Raw genomic sequence first — 21,732 nt, 5'->3', positions numbered from 1 at the left:
AGACTGGGACAAATACCTTAGACAAAAAGTTTGATAAACTGGAGGCAAGCAAGTAGAACTACCCTGACCTAAGCAAAGTGGCACATTAACCATTTAACTTTACTCTAATTTCTAAAGGTAGCACATTTTATTAAGTTATATTGTGGCTGGAGGATGTATTCAATGCTTCTTGTATACAGGGCACTTGGCTGCCTGCGTCATTTCATTGTTAGATGAAGCCTTGAGGTTAAATAGCAGTTTTCCAGTTGGACTTTGCATAATGGAAAGTGTGCAATTGTAGAAATAGCAGTTGGAGCATCACAAGTTGATAATTATTGGGGGGTTTTCACAGAGATGTACAGAGTGTAAAAAAGGCGTGAGTGGGACAAATGGTTATCAACTTGAGTGCTGTTTTATTGCTTCTCTGAGTTCATGGGGACAATCAAAGGTGAACTGGCTTAATCTTACCATCTTCAATAATTCACAATGGGGGTTATGCCTACTAGGGTACAAGTCATCAACTAGGACTCTCCAGCCACCTCTGTCCTGGTCTTTTCTTTCAATTTGACTCCAGCTGTAACTCATCTCCTTGCAGTGACCTTCGAGGCCTCGGCACCAGGTGTTTCTCTTCCCTTTTCCTTTTCTCTTGAGTGTTCAAGGTCAGGGCTTTTCTGGTGGTGTTTGATGCAGGCTTGCGGGGGCTGTGACCTAACCAACACCAGCGTCTTTTCATGATTTCTTCATAAGCAGGGAGTTGTAAATTATGCTGCCATAGGTCGTTTTGCTGATGGTGTTGGCCAGTGGATTTGGAGGATTTTCCTCAGACAGGTGTTGCTGAAGGTCTGGACTACATAGGTGGCGGTCGCTGTTATCGGACAAGTTTCTGTGACCAGTATTTTTGTGACCAGTGCAGTATTTTGCAAACTGACGTATGTGCTACTAGGTGGATGTGCACAATGCAGAATCATGCTGGGTTATAATTTGAACTATTTCATAAATATGTATGAGGTAGGTTGCAAATTATGACCCGCTATAATTCACAGCCACCATGTCTGTGTTCACTTTTAAATAAAACATTCATTTTTTTAATGCAGCTCATTTTTCTTTAAGAAAAACTAGATGCTTTTAAAGAAAGGTGAAAGTTTAACAAACAATTTGTAAGACTAGGTAGTGGTCTCTCATACTACCTACTCTTAAAACATTTTTGGGTCAGTATTCACCAAGAAGAAAGGGTGTCTTCTGGATCCTTCCCCATTTGTGAATGAGTTACCACTACCTTCGTACAGTCGGTAATATACTAATGTTTTGCAACCAGATTTCAATCTCATTTCAAAACTGTATATAGAAGTGATGCCCTAAACACGCCCCCTCCAAATACTGATTATGTACGTATCTGCAAATTAAAATTGCGATTCAGTAAGATGTTACTGAATTGCAATTTGTGTTTGCTAAAAAGGCCTTTATGCAATTGCAAATGGCACGATTTTGCGAATCAGGCCCTTTGCAAACCCCAAAAAGCCTTTGTTCATCTGACCTTATCTTTTTTTAAATGCATTGCTATGCAAATATTTGTGAGATTATTCTGTTTCGATTACTCACTTGTATTAAAATGAGTCTTACTCCCTCGCTTTAATTTATTACAAAAGAAGCATCCTTTCCTTCTCCAGACACCAGTCCCAAGAAACCCCACACAATAAAAGCCCCTACCCTACCTCCTGTGCCTTAACTAAGCACACAACCAACTCACTAGTCAGTTGTTAGGCACTGGGAGGGATGGAGGGAGTATGAATTAAAGCAAGGGAGTAGGACTCAGATTAATGCCATGACCAGTAAGTAATGGAAGCATTACCCTTAAGTCCCTCCCTCGCTTGAATTCATTACAGAGAGAGTTATCAAGCAAATCAAACCGGCAACAGAAACAGAGCCTGGATTTATTCAACAGAATATAAACAATCCCCTTATTTGTCAAAGAGGATAGCACTCTGTAGCTAAAGACATCATTTATGCAAGAGACTTCTGAAAATCCTATAATGCATAGTAAAGGCAGAAGAGTCAGACCATGTGGCTGCCCTACAAATCTCAGCTATTGAAGAACCTTACAATCCTGCCACAGTGGAAGACATACTACATGTTGAATTGCCTTCTACCCCTTCATGCTGGGCCTTACCTTCAACTTCATATGCTCTAGCAATTAGGGACCTGATCCACCTGCTAAATATAGAAACCATAGGTTTCTCCCTTTTCCTCACAAGACCAACATTCACAAAGATTCAGCCTTTTGAAAAGGTTGAACCCTTTGTAAATAGATGAGGAGAGACCTCCTCGGATCTAAAACATGCGGCCCCATTTCCTCATCAAAGGACAATGAAGGAAAAAACTCAGGGAGAATGTTGCTGTTTGTGAAAGGAGGAGCTGGTCTTCAGAACAAAACAAGGGCCCGGAACCAAAACCACCGTATCCTGAAAAATTCCACAGAAGGGGAATGTGCAGGACAAAGCACCAAACTCCCCCAATCGCCTTGCTGACATGATCGCTACAAAAAAAAAAAGGTCTTAAGGGTCAGAGACCATCTAGAAACCAGGCCTCCACCATCCTCAGATACTCCAACCATTTATGAAAGCCCTGATAGCTGCCCATTGAAACCTAAGGGTAGCGACTGTCAAATCTAGCCTAAGGGTCACCTCCTGCAAAAATTCCATAATCAGCATCAAACTAACAGAAGTAGGATCCAAATTCCTTCCCTTACATCATAGTGAAAAAGACTTCCAATGTCTACTACATGATTGAAATTCAATACTTGGCTGTACTTGTCTTCTATATCTAATTTAGCGGTGTGCAAAATGTTATTATGCAGGCAAAATTCATAACATTTGTGAACTTTACATTACATAAAATTTGTGATATGCAAATTTTGTGAATCTACAATTTTGAAAGCATTCTTTTGTGGGGTGTGGGTTTGAGAAGAAATTTTCCCTTGCCGGTATCTAGCATGACTTTAGGACACAATGGACCTGATTACGAGTATAGGTGCTAGTTATCGCGCGTGATAAATAACAATAATACAAGTGCGATAAATCCCACCTATTACGAGTTGTTGGTGAATAACATGCGTAAAAATCCACTTGATACGGTAACTGTCATATGGTAGTCCCCTCCTTTGACCTGCTGGAATTTAACCAAGGTTGAGTTATGTCGCATCCGATATTTATTGGATGGGTTAAATACCTAACAACTCGTAATTCCAACTGAGGGGTTCATGCACGGGATACATTTTAATAAGCAACTCGCAATCAGGCCAATAGTGTAATGAGTGTTGTCACTTCTTCAATCCCAATGATTTCTTGGAATTGCATCACTTCAGTATTCCGCAATTAGCCCTTTGGTGGGCATTCCTTCCTCATGTTTAAAATGTCACGACAGCATGTTTATGTTTACATTGTCTTGTTTATTTTGGTAACCCTGATTCTCTTGTTTTTTAGGTACTTGGTGGGGGAAATTAAGAAACGAGAAGGGTTTCAGCTTCTAATAGAGGTAAGTAGTATTGTTCTTAAGTACAAGTGGATGAAGTGAGGTCTGACTGGTACAATTTGTGGCGGGGGGCACTGTCTCAAGTTTTCATTGTGTTCATATGATCCGGGCATGCCTGACGACGGCGTACTGTGAACATGTGAGTGTTCAGAAGCTATTTGCACATCTGTCGAGCATGTTCACCAAGACCTTGAGTTTGGCATGGTCAGACAATTTTTGTAACCTCAATGTAAAGAAATTGCTTAAATCAGTATTTGTTCAACATTTTGCTTGATTTTGCTGCAGCACTATAAAGGGATTATTTCAGCTTCTCAAAGGTGTGGTAAAGTGAAAAGCGTCTCATAGCCTCTCAATGTATTGGATGAAATGCTACTGAGGTTAAACTGAGGCATGCAAAGTGGAGAAAGCCTTCCTTCTGAGATGGCTTCTCCATTCAACAAATAGGCCCTGTCAGCTGCTGAAAATAACCTCTTCCAGCTGCTCCTGCAAACAGTCCATCTCATGCATTGATGTGGAAGCTCTTGCTATGAGGTAGAACAATGGACCCAATGGTCAATAGCCTGACGATGACCGAGAGACACCTCTCTTGGCTGATCCAAGGAGTCTTTGTCCCTGGCTGGAAGCAATGGAAGAAGGCGTCTATCCCAAAAAGCCCGGTGGGTGAATGGCTCTCTCTGTATATTAATTACTAAATGCCGGATAGACAGCTAAGACTGTCAAGTCTGAGCTAGAAAAATGAAAGTAGCACCGATTGATCGGTGCAAAAGCTACATCTTGCATCATTTGGCCAGTCCAAATGTTAGTGAAAATGTCAATGCAAAACTGCACCACGGAAATCTATTTAATGTGGACATTTGCAAACAAAAGTACATCAGACTAGTTTGAGTAATCTTATTTGTGCCCACGACTTACTCTTCGTCAATTGAGTGAGTGGAAGGACTGGATTTGCACAGGGCCCACTAGAAAAAGAATCACTTCTCAGTGATGAAAGATGATGGAGGCAGCAGGGAGACAGCATTTACAATGCTGTCAGTACCACGAGCGTTGATAACAACGCAGACGTCACATCGTCCGCATTGTTACCATGCATGGCATTACATCGCAAGTCGTTTCAACGACTTGAGCTAGATGACGTGCAACACCAGAGAATGTGTTGGATTTTAAGTCCAACACATTCTCTGCTGTTGCACTAACTGGAGTAGGAATAGTAATTTATACTATTCCTAAATCCAGCGTGCCATCTAGTGTAAATCGTAGGAACGACTTGCGATGTAATGCCATGCGTGGTAACAACGCGGACGATGTAACGTCCGCATTGTAACCTCCCGCGTGGTATTTTCTCGCGGTGTAACGTCATATATTCGAGGCAGCACTGTAGGCACTCATTCTCAGCAGCGGTAAGAGATAGCTTACAGCTGTATCAGTGTTTGCTCACTCTGTTGAGGCTACCTATGAAGATGGAACGTCTGGTTGTAGTGTTTTAATGTTTCGATGAAGTGGTCGTGTTCCGCCTGTGATCAGTCCTGAGACCACAGGCTCTGAGCTGAACCTTCAAATGGAAATGAAGTGGATAGTTACAGAATTTTTTTTGGCTGCTGAATCAATCCCAATATCATAAACTAATGGTGTAATGTGAATTTCCTGTGTTCTGTATCACTTTCAATTGTGGCAGTGGAGATTACAGTGTGGCTGAGATGGAAAGCCAGATTAAAACTAAGGCCTCTGATGTCTTCAGTCAATACCCTATCCACTGGGAATACTTATTTCACTTACAATATATGCTCAATGTTCCCCACAACCAAACAGCATACGTGGTGAAGATTTCCATCCTTGTTTGGGACCATTGACATCATTTCTCCAAAAAACAGAGGTTGCAGAAAGTGTTTTCAAGCACACCATGTCTCCCCATAAAATCACATGGTCAACCTTGAGTCTCATCCAAAGCCTTCTATTTGTTGCTGGGAGCTTATTCAAGGGTAAGGAGCAAACAGTATAGAAAGTAAACATGACTATTAAGATCATGTTTATGCTATATTCCTTCTCCTACCTTCATGACCGATGTAGCCTGGGATAGCAGCAGAGGTACCAGGGGTACCAAAGGGCAAATAGGGTTTGCAGGCACATCCATGGACTAGCTATACCCAGTAGATGTCCATGTTTGGTCCCACTCTGTTATGGGCGATGATGCACCCACGTGAAATATTTAATGCATGTAATATTATTTGCTTAGAATTACAATGTTTGGCTGGGGGGTGGGGGAGTCTACAGGACCTTCATTTCTTCTGAAAGTTCAGAAAGTTGTGCATTTCTGAGGCCAAGAATTGACCAGGGTGCTGCAGCTTTATCCTCGTACACTTTCCACTTAATGACATAATACATTTAGGATTGTCAAGGGTTTAATGGGGGTTTACTACAATTCTGCTCTGTGGGGTAAAATACCCACTAACCAACCATGGTGCCTTTTCTTGTTTTAAGAAAAAAAATGTTGGGCAAGGGTGGCCTCCAGGCGTTGGGCCTATCCTAACGCCTGTCCCTAAAGCCCCAACAGTCTTTCTGCCTGCATGGGTTGTAAAGCATCCCCATCCTCCTGGCGAGCAAGAGGAAATTTGGATTCTTTCGAGGGTAGTTCTGACATATAGACTGACAGAGTAGGGTGTATTCAAACGTCCTATTGCTTGCCGTACTGTGGCTGCTCTATTCGGACCTGTGCTCAGCAGCCACTTGAGGAAACCTGCTAACCCAGAAATCTGTGAAACCTAGACACTCAGAGGAGTCCAGGGTGGCATGCGTTGTGTGGATCCCACAATGTTTTCTTAGCCACAATGACCTTCAGACTTGGAACTTTGTCAAAAAGCAAGCATTTTCCTCATATTTCTGTGATGGACACTTCCAGAATTCGGGCCTGAGCTTAGCCACACAGGCAAGCCTACCAAACCCAGACATTTTCAAAAAGTAGACCTCCGGCGGAGTCCAAGGGTGTGCCTTGCACGGATTCCATGACAGTTTCTTTCTCACAATGCCTTGAAAACGTCAACCTTTGCCTAAAATCATACATTTTCCTCACATTTCTACAGCTCTGGGTTTTGCCTGTTTATGCAAAACCTATAAACCTTGGTGAGCCTTATGACCACAAGGGTGTGACGGGTGTAACGAAATGTTGCTTTTGTAAATTGGGCATCTTGACAAAAAATTACAGATGAAACCCATGGCTAGTTTTTCATACTAATTTTCATTGTTTCCTTTATTCCAAATATTAGTTTCTTTTGGAAAACCTTCAGGGATCTATATCAATGACTCCTTGATGGATTCATAAGTTTGTGTACTTTTCAGATATATATAACATTCTGGAATCACCCATGGGCTTCACACCTGTTTTCACCACAAACTGCAAGCAGGTTGAAACTACAACAATTATGAAAAATGGACTACTGCTTATAAAAATGCAACAACTGTGGCAAAAAATGTTTTATTTAAAAAACACAACGCAGCTTATTCTTGATTGCTGGTAAAATGGTGATCCTAGCACAGTAAATGATTTGTTGATGCCATTTTTAGAAGGAAAACATATGCTTTCTTGCATAGCCCTTGTTTCCCATGTTTTCCCCCAAAAACTAAATTTAGATATATTTGACTATTTTCTCAGTTCTCTCTAGGGGAATATACAACCCCTGGGTTCCTTTAGGACCCCCAGGATGTTAAAAAAAAACGACATACATGTGGTGCGGATATCTTTTGTGGAAATAAAGCTATGAAGGTTTAAGTAGAAGCTACCACAAACACCCTAAAAAGGGTTTAGGATGGGGAGGCAAAGCCCTAGAGTCAAGGGGTTAAAAAGGGAGCCAGATGCACGTCTAGTGTCACCCTCTCTTCTGAACTGAGGATATGGGCGCAAGGCCAGAGCATTCTGGTGTGGACTCAAGAGTCTGGAAACAAATGGAGTCCCCAGGGGATCAAACAACAGCTCTGTGGAGTGTTGCTGTCCAGGGAAAAAGACTGTAGAATACGCCTTTGCATTGAGCATGTGTTCACTCTGAAACCAATCCAGAACCAAATATGTGCAATAAAGACAACAGCAAATGAATAAGAATGATGAAATTGACTCAACTGCCAGTCATTGAACTGCGAGACGGAGGAGCATATGTCTCAGTGTGGTTAATATATGGTACTGCTCCAATGATCTATGTCTGCATAGTTTTGCCCCAAACAATAAAGGGAATTTGCATTTTTAGGTCCAGCCTCCGTTATGCTGTATTGGAATATGTACTTGAAGCCCCGCCCACTCTCTGCCCATTTTTGTCATTGGCTTGTGTCATTGTCCTCATTATATGCTGGCTTCTGATTTGTTATTAGGCTTGTTAGTCCCTCCTTAGTACCGCCTTGTCTTCATTTGTAACCTCCTATGAGGACTGGCCCTTTTACTTCTGTTGTTACACGGTATGTCTTCTTTTAGTCTGTAAGCACTACTTTCTTTAATGAGTTTCTCTTACTGCAGGAGAGTCTCTTGTGTGCAGCTGTGACCACCGGCTTATTTATTTAACTCGTAGCAAACAGGGAACTCTTTCGGGGCCATGGGAAACAGAAGGGGGCAACTCAGCGATGCCTTCAAGCATTTGCAATGCAATAGGTCTCGCATTTGCAAGAGTTTAAGCTATTGGCATTGTAAATGACAATGCCTTTTATTTATGTTTTAAAAACCAAAACATAAATAAAAGGCATTGTCATTTACAATGGCCATATGGCTCAAACTTGCATAAATGCGAGACCTATTGCATTGCAGATGCTTGTTTTATTTTCAGTCTGTTCTACAAATAGTTTTGGTATCTACTGTTGAAATAAATGCAGAAAATAAATATGTAATAGCAGCCTCTGGTCTTGAGATAACATTTATTCTCTAGATGTGTACTTTGAAAGACTCCTTATCACTAAATTCGCTCTTATCACTTGTCAGCATTATAGTGCAGCCACAGCCCCCCCTTCACAGAGCCTCTGCAGCTACTGTGTATTATCTGATTTATGTTATTCTCAGAAAGCAATCCCTTAACGACCAGCAACATCTTCTAATCTTTTCAAATGTGTCGGAAGCATTTCAACATCTCGGCTATTGCTGGACAGATTGTGATATTGTGTGTGTTTTGTGCCACCCTCCTCCTGCATCCGCGGCATTCTCTTTATCTCGTGACATTTGCACAGGCTTCATCTGAAAGAGTGTTCATGGCTCCCAGGCCCTCACATGCCTACTCAGGCATCCCTAGACAACTGTAAATCAAGGCAAAGATTAACAAATATTTTATGCTGGGGTTGCATCACAAAAGTAACGAAAATGTGTGCAAAATGTGAAAAACGCTGCTGTGTGTTACTCTTTGTCAAGGGGGTGTTCCATGGATGGCACATGGGCGTTCCCTTGCAACCCCCCATAGGTTTTTCTTGCAAAACCCTATCTACTATTAATATTAGACAGGGTTTTACACCAACAAAATAACATCAATTTGAAACAGGCGTTAAAAGGAGAAATGATTTTATTTCCTCTAACTTTTTCCATTTTGCATATGTGTTGCAGTGTGCAGCACACATCTGAAGTGGAAACAGTTGTGAAGTTAGCCGAAGCATAGTATTTCGTAGAGGAAGGGTACCCTTCCAGTATAAAACCTATGCTAGACTCACTCAGACATCCTCGCATGGTGCAAAGGTGTGTGCATGGCACTTGGCTGTCGAATTGTGCACGAGTGCCAGGAGAGAGCAGTATAGTAACGCAGCGCAGCAACTTTGGGTGCTGAGCTACATTCTTTGACATCTTTCTAAATCTGGTCTCAAGTGTCTGTGTAGTTTGTGGGTCTTAATAATACAGCAGTATTATTATTTATAGGCGAGGCAGCAGTGCTTAATTTGTAAAATAATGGATGCTGGTGCACTAAAACTCTGCTCAGAAGCCCTGGGATGGTGCTATTAAATGTCTGCACTTTGAATAGCAAGGTGCTAGTTTTAAATCCACCCAGGTCTTTTTAATCCACTACCAGACACTCACTGCCCCTTTATATTAACCTTGCATGCTCCTGCTTTCTCCCTTTGCGACATGTATTTCCATCTTTCTCTTCCTTCATCTTTCCCCTGTGTGTATATTCCCCTCTCTCACTATTTAAACAAAAACATTTTTGGGGATTTTCCACATTTTAGGAGCATTACACATTGTTATTGACCATGTTTACAGGCATAGTAATGAAAGACATATCACAAGTACTGAATCATGGTTCCAGGCGGGAGAGATAGAAACTGGCAATGTGAAGGGGTCAAATGATGCTTTGAAGGAGCTAGTTCTTACCAAAGGGGGGGAGGGATGTCCTCCCACATGTGTGTCCGACAGTGAAAAAATGGGAAGAGGTAACAAACTGTAAACACGAGGACGAGCCAAGGAGAGGTAACAGGGGGTGGAGGTGTGGGTGGGTTTGCATGCCGTTTGTAGCCATACTGTTGGGGCTGTGGGCCCAGACGAGGAGTGGCCCAGGCGGGTCCCAGATGGGGCTGCTCTCTCACTATTTGTTAATTTCTGATGAGGAAACATAAGTGCCAGTCCACAAAAATGAGTGCTGGTGCCCCCACCGGCAACCACCGACTCCAATTAAGCACTGGATGAGGGTGTATTTAATGCACATTGTGCTGCAGCATGCAATATTCATGCTGTTTTACATATGCCAAAGATAGCTCTTCCAGGCTGAACTAAAAACCTTCCCAGGACTTCCATCTGCAGGGCAGATGTGTGGAAGGGACTTGTATGCTGGCTCCTTTAGAGCAGTGCCCATGTGCACTGCTCAGTAGAAGCAGCAATGCATCCCCACCCCTGGGGCGTAGCTACCATTGGTGCAGCAGGTGCAGTGCACCGGGGCCCTTAGAGACACATTAGTCCTTGATAATTTTTGTATTTTACTACACCAATAGTGAAATGGGTCATTTTCCTTGCTTGCACCAGGGCTCGTTGCAGACCCCTCCCACCGTCCACTCCCCTCAGCGGAAGCACTCCAGCAGTCAATTCTGATAAGACCACTTGTGCTTGGGTTTAAAATCAAAATATGCAGGTGGTCTGAGTGGGCCTTTACTCCCCATTTAATATGGCATGGATTATGTATTGCACGGTTGATGATGTCACTATATATCACTATTGCTTCGCTTCCGCAAGAGCACATGCATATTCCTACAGTGAAAATGGTGCGGAACGAGTGCAGTCCTATTTTTCTGTAATAGCAAATGCCTTCTCCAGCACATATATGGTGTAAAAAGGAATTGTGTGCCATATTACATTTTAATAACCAGATACCTGTTTTTCATTGTTATTGTCTAGCTGAAACTTGTATGGACTGGTAGGTGTAACTTCGATTCGGGGATGCACTGGCAGATGACTTGAGTTAGGTCACTTGCAGCAATGTGTTGTGGGGAGAGTTCATGGGGTTTTACCCACTGCTCGAGGGTCATCATCAGCATGGCCCAGGGATTTCTTTCAGTCTGAGCCTTCTGATTGGAGAATAGCCCTTCTTCTGAAGTCACAGTCAACATAGTTCAAGATCAATGTGTTATAGTTGGGGAGAGAATGTGGCCAAACGGCAAGGGCGGTCGACCTCAAAGCTGGGGAACCGGGATCGAGTCTCGGCAGGGACGCTCAACATTCTGTGATTCTGGGCAAATCATTTAATCTCCCTGTGCCTAACATATATGAATGTGTCCATCTGTAACATAACTGGTGCTCATGTAAAGCACTCTGATACCTTTGGGTCTAGTTTGCGCTATATAAAACTCCACACAAAAAAAGGTTACAACAAAGTGTCAATTACAACTACTTTCTCAGTGGTAGTCATGCACTGAGTCATCTGCGGAGAAGTAATCTGCGGAGAAAAGCGAAGCACTGATAGGGAGCAGGACAGGAACCACAATGGAGTGTTCTTTAGAGGAGGCCTGAGACAGTGACAAGCAGGTAGTCATGAGAGCACCCTAGAGCAGGGCAGGTGGGGATGCAGGGCAGGAGGTGGGTGGAGAAATTATGAGAACCGGGAGTGAACAATAGCAGTGAGGTTCAGTATCGAGAAGGTCATTGGGGAGGGATGGGGAAGAGGGCAGGGACTGCTTAATTTGAGACGGTGGTTTACGGTGCTCCGCACCAGCACTCAAATGTCAGCACCGGCACTAGTGACAGTCCACCACATGGTGGCGCTGTCTGTTTAATTTTGAAAGGAGCACAACAACCAGGTTTATTAAATCAATTTTCATTGAAAATAAATAATAATATCCTCTTCATGCTATTATTACAGCTTTGTGTGGCCTGAAATAGTCCGCATTGTCACACTTGTAGGAGTGTGATGGTTGCGTGTTATGTTTGTACTGTCATGACACTGACAAGGGCAATGAGTGGTGCAGTGGCCTTTCGAGAAGGGCCTTGGCACTTAGGGGCAGATTTGCCAACCCCCTGCGTCACCAGTATATCACTTTTTGTGACGTACTGGAGTCGCATTTCATTTCTCCATATTTACAAGGAGAGGAAAAGCCACCCTGCGTGACTTTTCCTGTCCTTGTAAATACTGCCCCTTCACACGCAGCACTTTGCGTGAAAGGGGCGTTCCATGGCTGTTGCTGTGGGTGTTCCCACGCAACACCCATGGAAGGAGACACATTTCCAGATTTACGAGTAATCGTAAATCTGGAAATGCGTGTCAATGCTACGCCTCCCCAGGTGAGGCGTAGCGAGGTGCAACGAGGAGAAATGTTTTCATTTCTCCTCGTTTTTTCCTCTTTCAAAGCGTGCTGCATTCTACAGCTCGCATTGAAAGAGGAAAATGCCTGTAGTGATTGTTTTTGTGCAGGAAGGTGCCCCTTCCTGCTCAAAAACAATCTCCCCGCGACGCAGGCATCCTTGCACCATGGTGCAAGGGTGCCTGCGCCGGCGCATGGCTGCAGTTTGTGTGCCAGCGCAGGGGAGAGCACAGGAATGCGACATATTATTATAAATATGTCGCATCCCTGTGCATCGGAAGTGCCGCTGTGGCACCTCCTTGTAGATCTGCCCCTTAATGTTTTACAAATTAATCACTGGCAGAGACAGCAGTAGTGTGACAAGGCTCAGGGGGTCGAACACAGTGACGTGGAAAGGGGCAGGTATGGTAGCAGGAGAAGATGTTGGGATAGTAATGGAGAGGGTAAGCCCGCGTCTGCCTGATGCTGACGATAGCGAGGTACATAGTGCTACCACTGACTTTATTCAGTGAAATTGAACCAGCGTTCATAATCATCATTTGAGGAATTTCTATACCTTTTAATAACACGTGGTACATTTTACCCATGCGGGCTATACCTTCGAATCAGTCAAATAATTCCCTCTTCATTACAGAGGTAGCTTAATCACTTTATTCTTCTATCAGATTACCCAAATAAAACAGAAGACTTATTTACTGAAATATCTTCTGTCTCCTCTCTCAACAGCCTGAATATTCAAATATTTGCTTTTGGTACATTCCGCCAAGTTTACGAAAAATGGAGGAAGGTCCTGAGTTTTGGGAAAAACTTCATCAGGTGAGTGGTCGTTGCAGTGCTTTTGAATTCCTGTAAACGACCTGCCTGTGTAACTAGTGCAACGAGGATATTAGATCAAGGGAGAGGTTTGTCAGCAATCTCCAGTCTCAGGCCCTTCTAAGCGGAAGGCCCTCAAAAGGAATGTGCTCCGGTGATGGACCCACGTTTAAAGGGTGACCATGTCACGTACTGTGGGGCTGAGAAGATCATGAAATCTGCTGCTGCCAGTATCAGGGTGTGTGTGAGGGCAGGTGTGGGCAGGGTTCCTCCATGCCATGCCTCCAGGTGGATGATCAGGGTGTGTGTGGGGGCAGGCGTGGATAGGGTTCCTCCATGCCATGCATCCAGGTGGATGATCAGGGTGTGTGTGTGAGGGCAGGTATGAGCAGGGTTTCACAATGCCATACCTCCAGATGGATGATCAGGGTGTGTGTGAGGGCAGGTGTGGGTTGGGTTCCTCCATACCATCCCTCCCGGTGGATGATCGGGGTGTGTATGCCATGCCTCCAGGTGGATGATCATGGTTACAGGCGGGAGAGATAGAAACAGGCAATGTGAAGGGGTCAAATGATGCTTTGAAGGAGCTAGTTCTTACCAAAGGGGGGTAGGGATGTCCTCCCACATGTGTGTCCGACAGTGAAAAAATTGGGAAGAGGTAACAAACTGTAAACACGAGGACGAACCAGCGAGAGGTAACAGGGGGTGGAGGTGTGGGTGGGTTTGCATGCCGTTTGTAGCTATACTGTTGGGGTTGTGGGCCCAGGCGAGGAGTGACCCAGGCGGGTCCCAGATGGGGCTGCTCTCTCACTATTTGTTAATTTCTGATGAGGAAACATAAGTGCCAGTCCACAAAAATGAGTGCTGGTGCCCCCACCGACAACCACCGACTCCAATTAAGCACTGGATGAGGGTGCATTTAATGCACATTGGGCTGCAGCATGCAATATTCATGCTGTTTTACATATGCCAAAGATAGCTCTTCCAGGCTGAACTAAAAACCTTCCCAGGACTTCCATCTGCAGAGCAGATGTGTGGCAGGGACTTGTATGCTGGCTCCTTTAGAGCATGCCATGCAGGGTTCTGCCATGCCATGCCTCCAGGTGGATGATCAGGGTGTGTATGAGGGCAGGTGTGGGTTGGGTTCCTCCATACCATCCCTCCCGGTGGATGATCAGGGTGTGTGTGAGGGCAGGCTTGTGCAGGGTTCTGCCATGCCATGCCTCCAGGTGGATGATCAGGGTGTGTGTGAGGGCAGGTGTGGACAGTGTTCCGCCGTGGCATCCCTCCAGGTGGATGATGCATCAGGCATCCTTGTATCAGTGGAGCAATTCGGAGAACGTCTGAACACACTTCTTCTCAATCTTTTTACTATCCTTAGTGGCTCCCTTACCCTCACCCACCACACCCAGGGTCCTCTTAACAGTATTATAGGCCCCTGGTCAAAGCCTTGCACTGGGCCCTGCCTATGCAACCACTCACAGGAATAAAAATGTTTAACAGAAAATTAGTGTTAAATTCTGGTCTGCATGGGGCCCCTACGTTCGTGGGGCCCCAGGGCAACTGCCCAGCGTTTCCATGAGTTAAGACAGCACTGACACCCCCCACTGTGCTGCTGTGGTGCTGTGTCTCTTTGTAGGCATTATTGTGCTGAGTTCTCTTCCTGAATATAAAAGCATGCCTCCAGCCTCACATGCTGATCACATCTCATCTTGCTGTTTACAGTACTAGGACTGTGTTTTATGGACACCACTAAAATAAAATCAATAAGCATAAAAATGTAGCGAATGGTCCCAGGCTTGTCAGAGGTTAGTGCGAGGTCTGAGACAACATTTTACGAGGGGTTCTCTGAGTGCTTTTTCCATTTTGTGATAAGCAGTGCACAAGCATCGGCAAAGCCAATAGGTCTTGCCTTCGCTAGACCTATTGACTTTGTCAATGTTTTGTTAGACATATTTTAGAGCAACGCTGGCTTCAGCGCAGCAGGGCTGATAGTAAAAAAAGAAAAACGCTAAGATGCGGTCAACGCTGGCTGTGTCATACAGCTTTTTCTCTTTACTTGAAGCCATGTTGCAAGATGGCTAACAAACATTGGCTAAGCCGAAAGATCTCACGTAGGCAAGACCTCTTGGCTTTGCCAATAGTTGATATACAGTATTGTCCCATAGACAGTGATGGAAGAGATTCATGGGACGGAAACTGAACTAGAACTCAGTGGCGTCTCTGCAGGAGTTTGCTTTTTCATGGGAAGGATGGAGAGGACCTTGAAAAGATACAGGCAATATATGTTTATCAGTCCCTGAGCTAGTCATTGGTAAATTCTTGAAAGTACCAAAAGGTTGAATAGGTAAGATGCACATCTATATCTATATCCATGTCTATATATCTATATCTATATACCTATATCTATATTTATTCTCGGCCCCCGCTTGACGAATCACCCCGAGACTTTCAGGATAGGAGCGGACCGGAGCGCCCCACCAGTTTTGAAAATTTTGCGAAGATTCGTCAACCGGCGCCAAAGATATTCCAAATAGAATGTTGCGGATTTCCTATGGAACATAGGTCCTAACTATAACTTCCTACTGGCGACCGCCAGTAGGTAATTCATATGTTTATCTAATAAAAATGGATGTGATTTTCATAGACCGCCATGCTGCCGGTTTTCCTGTGCAGCCACAGCGGAATTATAGCATTTGGATGTGCAGCGGCAGCCATACAATGTTACTGTCTGCAGGCCCAATCAATAACAAGCATTGACAGCCTCCAAAGCCAGTAATGTGATTGTATTGTGCCTACAGTTAAGCAAATAAAAAAAGGAAAACGCAGATTCACTGCTTAAAAAGGCAGGTATGAGGTTAGAATGAATCAACCATTCAAAACGCTTTTGCTTGCAGAACTAATGTGAATCCTGACCTCTCATTCACCTCTTCCCACCAAACTCCTCGAAAAATGTGTTATTCACTAACATGTGTGTATTGTGGCTTTAATAGAAATACGGAGAAAATGCTGCTATGAGTACATTCAGCATGCCCTAATAAGATTTATACATATCTCTGTTAGAATTAGCATTGTATATGTTGTGATAGTTATGAACAAACATGCATTTCCTTATAAGGAAGTAAAGTGGTGAAGTTAAATTAATGCATACAATTGAATAGCAGGATATCTTTGGATTTTCCGGAGCTAGGAGGGGGTTCTAGCACTTAGAACACTTAACTGTGAGCACTTGAAACTTTGCTAAGTCTGATATTGCAATATACACTGATCGCGATCAGCGAGGGCCTTCTCCGGTAACCCAGGGGTCTGCCAGACATCTCGATCACAACTGAGTCTGTGGGTTCTAGAATGTATCTCTATCTAAGACATTGCTGTGATATGTCTGGCACCGTCCATTTGTGATCTGTGCTCTGAATCGAAGTGGGGTGCTTCGGTGTGGGTAGGGTAGCAGTGGTCATGCGTACCTCCCAAAGGGCCCCCGATCAAAGTGAAGTGGATACTGTAGAGGTCTAGCTTATGCCAGTACACCCCCTTCCCGGAAGCACCACCACACATTGTATCACTCTCTGGCCAGGCGTAGCCAGAGAGCATAAATAAAGAGGCCGGGGTCGCTCGTGACCTTCCGGCTGCTACCACCAGCTATGAGTGTCATGTCCCTTTATTAGCAGCCCTGTGGCGCGCAAAAAACATAGGGGCATATTAACAAGCCAGGTGATAAAATTATCGCCGCTTTAGCGGCAGAAAACTGACGCTAAAACGGCGATAATGGGCTTGATAATATGCTCTACGGAATTCCAATTGAAGCCCATGTTAGATGTCCTTCACATTTAACATGGGCTTCAATTGGAATTCCATAGAGCATATTATCAAGCCCATTATCGCCGTTTTAGCGGCAGTTTTCTGCCGCTAAAGCGGCGATAATTTTATCGCCTGGCTTGTTAATATGCCCCATAGCGCGATATCAGGTGGGGCCTACCTGAGCCCACGACAGATACCAACCTGCAAGAATGCTACTTCTTGTCACAAAAAGTAAGTGGGATAGCTCCTAAAACTCTTTAGAGTCCATTTGATGGGGCTATGGGAGCAAGGTAAGACATTTGAGAAAACAGAAATACATTTTCTGCTGCCGACATTCCAGTACTGTCGGTGTGGTAAGTGGGTGAAGTCCTCAATCTTCAATTGCCTTTATCGAATGTGGGGGCATATCAGCAACACCCGGCGATAATTATCGCTCAGCGCTCTTAGCGTGAGGATAATTATCGCCGGCTAGCGTTGATTTTTATCACTGAGATAGCGTGCTATTAGCAACGCTTATCTCAATAGCGATAAAAATCCTCACGCTAAGTGGCTAACGTGAGATTATCGCTGGAAACCCAGCGATAATCTCACGTTAGCTTGTTGATAGGGACAGACAAACTTAGCCATGATATCCTCCTTCCATAGGATATCATGGCTAAGTCAGAAAAATACCAGACGTAAAAAAGCAGCGTTAACCGTGTTTAGCGCTGCTTTTTTTGTCTCTAACAGGTTTAACGACATTCTTGATAATAGGAGAAATGTCGCTTAGCGACATTTCTCCTATTATTTTACTCTGGAACGCCCCCTTTGCATCTCATTAGAGATGCAAGGGGAAGCGTAGAGTAAAAGGGTGCTAACATGCAAATTTGCGTGTTAGCACCGTGTTGCTGATAGGGCGCTAGTTTTATCTCTGCTTTTTTGGCTTTTAAAGCCAAAAAAGCAGAGATAAAGCCCTTGTTGATATGCCCCCGTGGAGTTTTACTGATGAACAAAAGATGAAGAGTAGAAAATGGGCGACCACAAAAGGTCAGGTTTCCTTGTGGAATGGTGCATCTTTCTTACTCTCCTTATCTAAATTGGTGTTGAGGGTTGATGGTGTTGGAAGATGATGGCAGAACCAATAGGATCACAGCCACAACAGTATAATAAAGTTCCTCTTGGATGTCCATCAACTTCTTTCAAATAAAAGGGTGGGTGAAACTTAGAAGATGTTTAAGGGTTTGGCTCAAAGCCCAGAGGGCGTTGAAATCTGCACACAGCATCTCACGGTTCATTTATTTGACAAGCTGCTTTCCATTTGCCCCCTGGTAATAGCAGCAGAAGTAAGAGGGTGCAGTACCGTGAGTATCATTGGAAGCTGCACTAATTTAGAGTCGCCTCGACCCTGCTTATATGCCCAAAGATAGATAATATGCGGATATTTTATTTACTAAATAAGGTACTGGAAAAATGGACAGGAAGGGCCTCAAATGCACACAAGGATATTGGTAGAGTCTGTAATCTGTTCTTGTTTGAAAATGAGCATGCGAGACATTAAATAAATCAATTACGACTTAGCCCTAAGGTTCTCAACCCAATATTGCACAAATGTTGAGGAATACATTGATATTACATACGAGGATATTAACCCCTTCAGTGCCCCGCCCTTTCCCCCTCCTGCGCCGGGCGTTGTATTAGCGGGCGGGGTCCATGACGAGATAGTCTCGTCATGGGCACAGCGCAACCGCGCTCCATGACGAGACTATCTCGTCATGGGCATAGAAGAGGTTAAGCCTAAGTAATGTCCAAAGACAGAGGTCTTTTTCTTTACATTTTATATATACCTGACTCAAGGTAGTGGGCACAGTTTCCAGTGTCCCAAGGGAGGGTGCAACCTGTTTCCATCATATCCTACTTCCATTTAATTGCCTCCATCCCCAGGGATATTATGGAGTATAAACGGTGAAAGGGGAGGCGGTACAAACTTTTCTCTCCTCCCCACGAATGTATGACGTTACAACGCATACATTTACAACGCACGCCTTTACAACACAGTTTTTACATCGCAACATCCTTTACAAGGCATACATTTCCATCGCATGCCACTACAATTAATTTTTTTTAACTACATTTACAACGCATTCCATTACATCGCATCATACCGTTGCAACGCATACCATTACAACGCATACCATTGCATTGAATTTAAGATAAGTGTTGGATAGTGTAGGGGTAAAAATTACTATTCTAACTCCAGGGGGTGCAACAGTAGGGTAAGTGTTGGATGGTGTAGGGGTAAAAATTACTATTCTAACTCCAGGGGGTGCAACCGTAGGGTAAGTGTTGGATAGTGTAGGTGTAAAAATGACTATTCTAACTCCAGGGGGTGCAACAGTAGAGTAAGTGTTAGATAGTGTAGGGGTACCATGCGTTGTAATGGTATGCGTTGTAATGACATGCAATGTAATGCCTGCATTGTAGTGACATGCGTTGTAGTGTCATGCGTTGTAGTGACATGCAATGTAAAGGCTGCGTTGTAGTGACATACGTTGTATAGGATGTTGCGATGTAATGACTGCGTTGTAAATGTAGTGCGATGTAATGACTGCGTTGTAAATGTAGTGCGATGTAATGACTGCGTTGTAAAGGTTGTTTCCCCGTCCCCACCAGTCAAGGTAGCTGGGGCAGTCTGGGGGTACTAGCCTTGATGAATGGTTGCAAAATGCCACTTGCAGAATCTGGGTTCGAGTGTCTCAGGCCTGGCTCAACAAGCAGTTTCTATGGAGGTGAATTCTGGGTGGGTTTGGGCTGGTTAGATGATTTTCGTGGGTGGTCCTTAACCGAAGACGGGATGGGAAGAGGACTTGATCAAAAAGCCAGGGTTGATGACTACCAACCAACGTCAGATCGCCTCTTTTCCACAGCGGCTTCTCATTTTTAGTTCGTCTCTTCAGCCAGCTAATCACTTTGTCCAGCACATAGCCTTAAAAAACACATGTGGATTTGTGAGCCTTCACAACTTCTAACAAACATATTTTAAAATTTGAAATAAAAGGAGGAAAAGTTATAGCGGACACTTCTGTCTTGTACCTCAGCGACTGGATGGAGCCTCAGATATGAACTCATTGATTCAGGTCGCAGCTTTAGGTAACACATTGACACTCTTAATCCAGCAGACAAGTGTTGCATTAAAGTTGTGTTTTAAAGCACTAGCCACAGATGTCCAATATGTTTTGTTGAGTGCCGAGAGGATCATGTTGTATCTGACTCAAAAAGAGTCACATCAGAGTTGGCACCCTCGGTGATGCTAGTCTGTGTCTGTTTACTGTCACTGACCACTGACACTGTGACCGTTCATCCGATAAAACTCAACCTATGTTTTCATCAAACTTATTTCCACTGGAGTGTCAGACGTGAGGTAGAATAAACAGCTGATCCAGAGGGAGCCTCGGCGTAACAGAAACCAACATTTACCATTTATATTATAGCCTTATAGCCCGCCGTAGCGGGCTATACCGGCTATTAAAGGCCCGCTGCAGCGTTAAACGCCCGAGCCGAAGGCGAGGGACTTTAACAAAGCAGAGGGACTTTAAAAGCCGGTATAGCCCCGCTACTAAGGGCTATAAGGCAATTAGAACATTCTACCACTAGAGGGCAGAATGTTCTAACAAATAAAACGAACCCTTCAGGGAGCGCGAGGGGATTGAAATCCCCTCAGGCTCCCTGAAGCCTTTGTTCACAGCCAGAGCTGTGAACAAAGACACATTGGAATGTTGGAGCTCCGGGCTTATACCAGCCCTTATAAGCCCGGAGCACTCCATTGTTTTCAATGGAGCCTCCAACATTCCAATGTTCTAATAAACCAACATTTCCTTTGATAAGTTCTCCTGTGTTAGGCAGAGCGTTCCCAGGACATCCCACAGTTGCCAGGATTCAAATGGCCCCTTGAAGGGTTAAAGGGCATCATTACGTTCTTCTCAAGGCTTACCATAAAGGCTCCGTGTGACCAAATGAATTGAATACCCTTCATGCAGCCAGTGTCCACTGTCTGGGGTAACTTGATGGTCCAAAAAGGATTTTTATTGCCATGTAACCTAGCTAAGGCAGTAGCGGCCCGTGGAGGGAGTTCGGTGCGGCAGAGAGGCGGGGCGGGGAAATGTAAACACCGGAATATGGATGAACGGAGTTAAGTACACATTTAAATAAATAAAACGAATTCCTTTGCGCGCGCTGCATCGCAAACTGTGAATTTATTGCATGAACAACCACTTTGTTGTCTGACCATAATGTAGTTATCTTATATACCGGTACCTATAGCCGAAGATAAAGTAACAGCACAATGGGATACATTTAAAAATGTGTGGTATTAGTAGTTAATCCATGATTTACCACATACTGGGTTACTTGGTTGTACACCATTCATTGGCAAGTATGACACCAGAAACGGCCTTTACAACATGGGCTGAGCCATGCATGCCATTTCCCCTCAAGCAAAGTCACGCTCACCTTAACCTTGCATATGTGTGGTTAAGGCAGTGCGAGGTCTAGATGCTGGGATGGGTGGGCACAGGAAGAGCAAGGATCGGGAGAGGACCCATTTTGGTAAGTGAGGCTGGGGCCAGGCTTTGGTTGGGGGTAGTTTTTGAGGGTTGGGGTTGTTTTTAGGGCTCAGGTTTGGGGGATAGTTCTTGGGGCTTTGGGGTTTATGGTTGTTTTTAGGGCTCAGGATGTCAGGGTTCTATTCGACGCTCGGGGGTCAAGTTGTTTTTAGTGCTCAAGGGGGGTAGGGGGAGTTTTTCGGGCTTGGTGGGGATGGGTAGTTTTTAGGGCTTGGGGGGATCGGGCTAGTTTTTAGGCCTCAGGAGGGGTTGGGTAGGGTTTAGGGCATGGAGCGGTCGGGTAGTG

At 44.3% G+C, this 21,732-nt stretch overlaps 1 protein-coding gene across 2 annotated transcripts in view; it reads left to right on the top strand.

Annotated features, from left to right (window-relative positions):
* The window catches only part of GADL1 (GAD like acidic amino acid decarboxylase 1), a 618,248-nt gene that overhangs the window by 406,032 nt on the left and 190,484 nt on the right, over positions 1–21,732 (top strand). The window contains exons 13-14 of one of the 2 annotated variants that reach the window (XM_085630571.1): positions 3,459–3,510; positions 12,964–13,053. In XM_085630571.1, coding sequence (XP_085486697.1) covers positions 3,459–3,510; positions 12,964–13,053 — 142 coding nt within the window. The remainder of the gene's footprint in view (positions 1–3,458; positions 3,511–12,963; positions 13,054–21,732) is intronic. The other variant, XM_085630569.1, reaches the window with a different exon arrangement.

The sequence above is a fragment of the Triturus cristatus genome, chromosome 10 (assembly GCF_964204655.1).
Source record: "Triturus cristatus chromosome 10, aTriCri1.1, whole genome shotgun sequence".
Taxonomy (NCBI): Eukaryota; Metazoa; Chordata; class Amphibia; order Caudata; family Salamandridae; genus Triturus; species Triturus cristatus.
Note: the sequence above shows the minus strand (reverse complement) of the source record. Positions and strands in the feature narration are given on the sequence as shown.